This window comes from Vombatus ursinus, unplaced genomic scaffold (genome assembly GCF_900497805.2).
Source record: "Vombatus ursinus unplaced genomic scaffold, bare-nosed wombat genome assembly UNPS02014801.1, whole genome shotgun sequence".
NCBI classification, from domain to species: Eukaryota; Metazoa; Chordata; class Mammalia; order Diprotodontia; family Vombatidae; genus Vombatus; species Vombatus ursinus.
The window spans coordinates 28322943-28330427 of NW_020954579.1; the positions used below are offsets into that span (position 1 = coordinate 28322943).

At 39.3% G+C, this 7485-nt stretch overlaps 1 protein-coding gene across 1 annotated transcript in view; it reads left to right on the forward strand.

Annotated features, from left to right (window-relative positions):
• The window catches only part of PECAM1 (platelet and endothelial cell adhesion molecule 1), a 95896-nt gene extending 89433 nt beyond the window's left edge, over nt 1-6463 (forward strand). Inside the window, exon 15 of the mRNA XM_027872851.1 lies at nt 5308-6463. Coding sequence (XP_027728652.1) covers nt 5308-5337 — 30 coding nt within the window. The 3' untranslated portion in view covers nt 5338-6463. The remainder of the gene's footprint in view (nt 1-5307) is intronic.
• The last annotated feature ends 1022 nt before the right edge of the window (nt 6464-7485 follow it).

The following is a 7485-nucleotide window of genomic DNA, read 5'->3' on the forward strand; positions in this document are numbered from 1 at the left end:
GATGAAGTCTGAGATAAGCAACAGACTTTAGGGTTTTTTTGTTTGTTTGTTTGTTTTTTGGCAGTTCAGGTTAAGTGACATGCCCAGGGTCACACAGCTGGTAAGTGTCAAGTGTTTGGTCTGAGGCCAGATTTGAACTCAGGTCCTCCTGACTTCAGGGCCGGTGCTCTATCCACTGCACCACCTAGCTGCCCTTGTTTGTTTTTGAGACAGGATCTCCTTATCTCCCTCAGGCTATAAGTTCAGCACGCTACTTCTAGCAAGCAAATTCAGACTGATCCCACTGCTGTTGGCATGGAAGCTTTGAGCTGCTCCATTTCAGACCTGGGCTGCTCAGCCCCTTCCTTAGGCTCTCTATCCACTTACCCAGAAGACCTGAGTTCAAATTTGACCTAGCTGGGCAGCTAGGTGGCACAGTGGATAGACTGACAGGCCTGGAGTCAGGAGGACCTGAGTTCAAATCTGTTCTCAGTCACTTACTAGCTGTGTGACCCTGGGCAAATCACTCTGTTTACTTCAGTTTCTTTATCTGTCAAATGAGCTGGAGAAGGAAATGGCAAATGGCTCTAGTATCTTTGCCAAGAAAACTCCAAATGGGGTCACAAAGTGTGGGATAGGACTAAAATGATTGAACAACAATAACAACTTGCTAGCTATGTGACCCTGAGCAAATGTATTATGATCAAGTGCTATTATAATCCCCATTTTTTTTTTTAGGTAATTGGGGTTAAGTGACTTGCCCAGAGTCACACAGCTAATAAATGTCAAGTGTTTGGTCTGAGGCCGGATTTGAACTCCGGTCCTCCTGACTTCAGGGCCGGTGCTCTATTCACTGTGCCACCTAGCTGTCCCTATGATCTCCATTTTACAGATGAGGAAACTGAGCTACAGGGAGGTTAAGTGACTTGCCCACATAGGGCACAGAACTAGTATGTATCTGGATTTTTATTCAGGCCTTCTTGACTCTAGACCTAACACTCTATCCCTTAGACTTCCTAGCTGCCTTAGTAGAGGTATAAGGTGTTGTCTTTACCCTTAAGGAGCCTACAGGGTTCTAAATAAGACATACAACCATGGATAGATTTCAGGGGGTTCGTGTAAAAAATTATCTTTATTTCATTACAATTGTTTTCCTTTGTAATCCTGTGTGTTTTATTTTATGATTTTAAAAACATTCTTCTGAAAAGAGGTCTCTAGGCTTCAACAGACTGCCAAAGGGATCCATGACCCAAAAAAAGGTTGAGAGTCTCTGATCTAGAGAGATTACCTTAAGAGTATCCTCGTCCAAAGATTGAATGCTGGACTTGGAGGAAGAAAGACTTAAATCCCATCTTTGACACTTACTAGGTACAGGGGATAGCACAATGGGCTTGGAGTCAGGAAACCTCATCTTCATGAGTTCAAATCTGGCCTCAGATACTCACTAGCTGTGTGACCCTGGGCGAGTCATTTAAATCTGTCTGCCTCAGTTCCTCATCTGTAAAATGAACTGGAGAAGGAAATGGTAAACCCCACCCCAATATCTCTGCCAAGAAAACCCCAAAATGGGGTCATAGAAAGTCACACGAGACTGAATAACAAGCTGTGTGGTCTTCGGCTCTTAAACTCTCTGGACCTCAGTTTTCTCATTTGCATAATGGGTACATTAATGTTTCCAGGGTTGCTGTGTGGCTCAAATGAGGTAAGGTTTATGAATCATTTTGAGAACTTTAAAGTGAAATGTAAGGGTTATTATTATCACACCCCAAATATGCCCCACATTTTCGTCTTCTCCCAGGTACTCTCCCTAGGGTCTCCTAAAAGAGTCAAATAGACATGATCTCTCCCTCTTCTGAATTCACCTATCTCATTGGTTGTATCTTTCTTACTGTATTTCTCAAAACCTTCATTGTATTATGATATCTATATAAATCTCTCTTCTCCTAGATTGTAAGCTCCTTGAAGACAGGGACTGTATCTTATGAATTTATATATACCCTACACAGTGGTTTGCTGGTAAATGTTTAACGACTGCCTTTTAGAAGGGGAAAAATGAATACACTTTTAGGTTTAATCTGCATTATTAACATTTTCTCCATCACTTTCTTAAGCCTAGACAATAATAAAACAAATAAATCAAGCCCCAACTTGCAGTGTGGTATATGCAAAAGTTCACACTGAAAATTTAACAATCAGCTCTCTCCAGCCAGTATAAGCTGACTCAAGCACGCTCCTGCAGCTCATAGCAAATATAAGGCATCCTATAAATATTTCTTGAAACAATTAGGAAGTAATTCAATACAGTCCATTTTCTTTTGTCTGAGCTTGTCATTTTGTATTTTGAAAGTGTATAGAATTAGGAGGTATCATCTATTTCAGGGGTTCTTACCCTGGGGCTCATGGACAGATTTCCGGGGGTCTGTGAACTTAAATGGGGGGAAGTTATTTTCACGAATCCTGAAATTTAGCATTCCCTTTAATTATTTAAAAACATAACTTTGAGGGGGTCCATAGGCTACCTCAGACCTCCGAAAGGGTCCACAACCCAAAAGAGGTTAAGCACCCCTGCTCTCCTCCAACACTAAAAGAGGTTAGGCACCCCTGCTCTCCTCTAACACTTTCATTTTACAACCGAGTTAATGGAAGCTCAAAGAGACTCTGTGATTTGCTTTAGCCATCGCTAATTAGTGATCGAGCCAACACTGGAAGCCACCCAACAGGATCAAACATAATAACTCCTCACCCGAAGCAGGGGGCAGCTAGACGTAAAAACCCCATTCAAGACTTCAGTCTTGAGTTTACACAGCATATTAGTACCAATATCCCATCTCCCTCTCGTCACAGTGGCTTTGCTGTGCTGAAATGTCCTCTCCCTTGCCTGTCAAAACCCTATCTCTACCTTCAAGGCCAGGTTCAAGGGTCACTTCTTTTGTGAAGCCTTATAAAAGCGTTCAATAAAATACTTTAAAATTCAAGTCAATAAACATTTATTAAAGACTTACTATGTGCAAGGCAAGGTGCTATTAGACTATCTAGTAGCTATTAGACTGTCTAGGTAGTCTAGTAGCACCTTGCCTTGCACATAGTAGGTCTAGTATCCTCTATTTGAGGATACAAAAATGACTAAGAGATAGTCCCTGACCTCAAGGAATTTGGAAATGAAAGAGGGGTGGTTGATAAGCCAAACATGACATTTATATAGCATTTTAAATTGTGCATCATTTCAGCATCACACTCAGGTAAGTATTTCCTTATTAATTATTATTATTCCAGACCAGTGATTTTATAAGTGTTGAGAACTTCCTTGCTCTGATCCCATGTTCAGTCATGTCCAGCACTTTGTGACCCCATTTCAGGGTTTTCTTGAAAAAGATACTAGAGTGGTTTGCCATTTCCTTCTTCAGTTCATTTTACAGATGAGGAAAGTGAGGAAAGTGGGGTTAAGTGACTTGCCCAGGGTCACACAGCTAGTAAGTGTCTGAGGCCAGATTTGAACTCAGGAAGATGAGTCTTCCTGACGCCAGGCGGGGTACATTCGGTGTACTACCTAGCTTCTCCCTCTGTCAGTGTTAACAATATGTGGTTTTAGAATTTTCTGGGAGCATTGAGATATTAAATATTTGCCCTCTGTCACTTGGGTATTAGACTCTCAGATTTGGATTCATTCATCCTGCTCTGTCTTCCTATAGTTACAACAGGTTTTACTACCCTCATTTTACAGATGAAGAAATTGCCCAATGGCATACAGCTAATAAGTATCCAAAGTGGGAGTCAAGGGCTGAGAGGAGTGGCGGAAAGAAATAGGTTAGGGGAATGTTGAGTTTGTGGAGGAGATGGAAGTCATATAGATTTACTATATCATTAATAATGACAATACTTGGGGGCAGCTAGGTGGTGCAGTGTATAGAGCTATGGCCTTGGAGTCAGGAGGACCTGAGTTCAAATCTGGCCTCAGACACTTGACATTTAATAGCTGTGTGACCCTGGGCAAGTCACTTAACCCTGATTGCCTCACAAAAAAAAATATTAATAATGACAATACTAACAAATCAAACCAATTCATTCCTTCCAGCATACAAGTGAAGAAGGCCTTTCTCAGCCCTGAGGCCTACAAAAGCAGAAAAGAATACTGCCCCAGTTTTACACTCATCTGGCAAGGGTATGATTGTAGTCAAGACAAATTATGAGGGACAAGCCAAGAAGTTGCTAGAACTAATGGAAAACTTGAGAAATTCAGAGAAATCAAGTTTAGAAGTGGTCCCAGAAACAAACAGGATGATTTTTCTCACCACCTTGTTAAACTTAATCATCACATTTTAGAATCAAACTGCAAATAAAGTTTTATAGTTTCATGCAAATCATTTAAACACTTTCTTTTTTTCCTCATTTGTCTTACCACATTTTTATACAAACTTGACACATTTTTAAAACGAATTGTGAATAAAGCAAAGTCAAGTCAAAAAGTATTTATTGTGTTTCCCATGTTCCAGGCACTGTGCTAAGTGCTGAAGGTGCAAATACAAGCTAAAAAACAATCCTTGCCTTCAAGAAGATTACATTCTAATGAGGGAAGGCAACACATAAAAACAAAAAGTTTTTATAACTCTCTTCCTTTTTTCTTCATTTGTGTTTGTTGATTATAATTTTTTAAAATTAAAAAATTTAATTTAAAAATTTTTTGATTAAAAAAAATCAAATAAGCTTTCTTCTTTCCTCATTTGTGTTTGTTGATTATACTTTTTTTTTTTTTTAGGCAATTGGGGTTAAGTGATTTGCCCAGGATCACACAGCTATTAAGTGTCAAGTATTGGTCTGAGGCCAAATTTGAACTCAGGTCCTGCTGACTTCAGGGCCGGTGCTCTATCCACTGCACCACCTAGCTGCCCCTGATTATAATTTTTAAAAAATCAAATAAGCCATTAAAAATTATGCTTATAATAGTAGACCCCTATATAGGTTTACAAAACGCTTTATGTACCTCATTTCTTTTGAGCCACACAACAACCTAGTGAGATTCTGAGAGCATTATCATCTATAGGTAAACCACTGTTGTCATCACTCTTTTATAGATAAAGAAACTGAGGGTGGAAGAATTTAAATGATTTGCTATGATCACACAGTTGGTGTTAAAGATAAGATATGAACCTTGGTATTTTTGACCCTCAAGTCCGTTGCCATGTAGCATCTCTGCCACTCTGTCTAATTGGACAGGCCGAATGAATGTCTGAAACTATGACATAATACAACATCTGTTCACTGTCCCACACTAGCTGTTGTAAGGAGGCATATAAGTGACCCTAACTCTTTTTTGTCTCTTATTGCCAACAGAGAATAGAAGGCTCCCTTGATGCAACTTAGAAAACCAATTACAGATGTGGATCCCTGATGTTCCAAGAAGATGAACAGATATTTTCCATGTATCCCAAGAGCACTGTAGTACTTACTCATGAATCTGATGGTCTCCTCTTACAAACAGTGATTTTCTCAGGCCAACTTGTCATTTCTCAAACCCATCCCTGTGTGTGTGTGTGTGTGTGTGTGTATGTGTGTGTGTGTGGTTAACATGTTACAAAGATTCTAGAGAAAGAAAAGTGCTGCTATAAATTCTGGGTCCCATTCCATTTCACACTTTAGCCCTCTCTGGAGGAGTTGGGTCTTATTGTCACTGCTTCCCAAATCTTGGGAAAAATAGAACAGAAATAGAAGGTTCATTGTTCATGGTCCATTGGGGGTCTTTTGAAACTTGAATATTTTGTCCTGTACAGAGATAGAGACCTTTACAAAGTGTCTACATAAAAAAGAAACATTTCTAGTTTTGTGGTAAACTGCCTGTTCTAAGATAAACGTCCTAAAGTTTTGGGGCTTATTTTTCATATGTTCCTTCTCAGCCTTCAAAGGGTCCATTGTTTTGTGCAAACTTTGTCTCTCCTGAAATACACAGTGCAGATCAGAGCAGAGAAAGGTGGCTCCTTCTGATTTGTCCAGACTGGGAACAAAAAAAAGTCAAGCAGTTGCCAATGGAGAGCTATTTTTTGGGAATGTGATAGTGTGGAGACAAGGCTCTTATGGAACAGGGCAAACATATAGCATTTAAAAAGTAAACTGAATGAAGCTAAGACGCTCTTAAGCATGTTTCTTTACTCCTTTTCTTTTTTCTTTTTTTTTCTCTTCAATTTCAATAAAGGCTGGAAGACAGAAGCTGTAATAGAGGGAGTCTCCAGCAAATATTTTTCTTTTAGCAAATTTAAATTTCTTACTAATTCTTTTTCTTTAATTTATTCCTTACTACAGAAATTCTTGCTTACATCACCAAATTATTTCATATTGTGTTTAAGACGGGCAGGTGCCCTTCTACTATTGCTCTGGAGTTCCATCTGCATACCTAACTAGAGCTGTTTCCCTCTCCTGGGTATAGGCCTGGTTGAGGGGAGAGGGGGGAGGAATGAAGAGTGTTTTAATAAATAAACTTGAACTTTCCTTCTGATTTGTGGAATGGTATTTTTATTACACAAGGCAGACAGATATGGGTGAATTGCAATCTGCATTACTAGTGGGAGTATACATACTGATGAGATCATAGATCCAACTGGAAGAGCTCATAGTTGCTCTTTCAGCAAACTTTAGGTGGATCTCTCTGGGCCCTTGAAGACCCCAGGCCTCCAGCGACTTCTGCATGGCTAAAGAGACCTCATCATGCAGCTGAAACAGGCTCTTGGGAAAGACCTATGCCATCTCTTGTTGAAACTACTCCTACTGTGGGTTCAGGCTTAAACAAGGAGTCATTTAAATCTTAGCCCATTAGAGTTGACCACACTTGATGATGGTGATGCTACTGCTAATAATAATAGCTAGCACTTACATAACACATGCTATGTGCCAAGTGTTTTATAAATACTTTCTACCTGGAAAGACTTACATGAATTGGTGCAAAGTAAAGTGAACAGAACTAGGAGAACATTAACAGTAACAGCAATATTGTTGAGTGAAGAACTGTGAATGGCTTAGCTATTCGCAGCAATTCAATGATCCCAGACAATCCCAAAGGACTAATGATGAAACATACTATCCGCCTCCAGGGAAAGAACTGATATTGTTTCAATACAGGCTGAAGCATGCTATTTTTCAGTTTCTTTCATTCTTTTTCTTTTATTCGGGTCTTCTTGTGCAAAATGACTAATATGGAAATGTTTTACATAATTACACATGTAAAAAAATTTCCATGTTGCAAAAGAATGTACACACACACATATACACAAGAAAAATAAAGGAAGTAGGAAAAAAGGGCAAAAATAAATGAATGAATAAAAATAAATAAATGAACAAACAAATGAATGAATAAATAAATACATAAACATTCTCTCAACTGATCCTCACAACAGCCTTGGGAGGTAGGTGCTATTACTATCCCACTTTACAGATGAGGAAACTGAGGCAAACAAAGGTTAAGAGACTTGCCCAAGGTCACACAGATTCTAAGTGTTGGAGACTGGATTTAAATTCAGGATT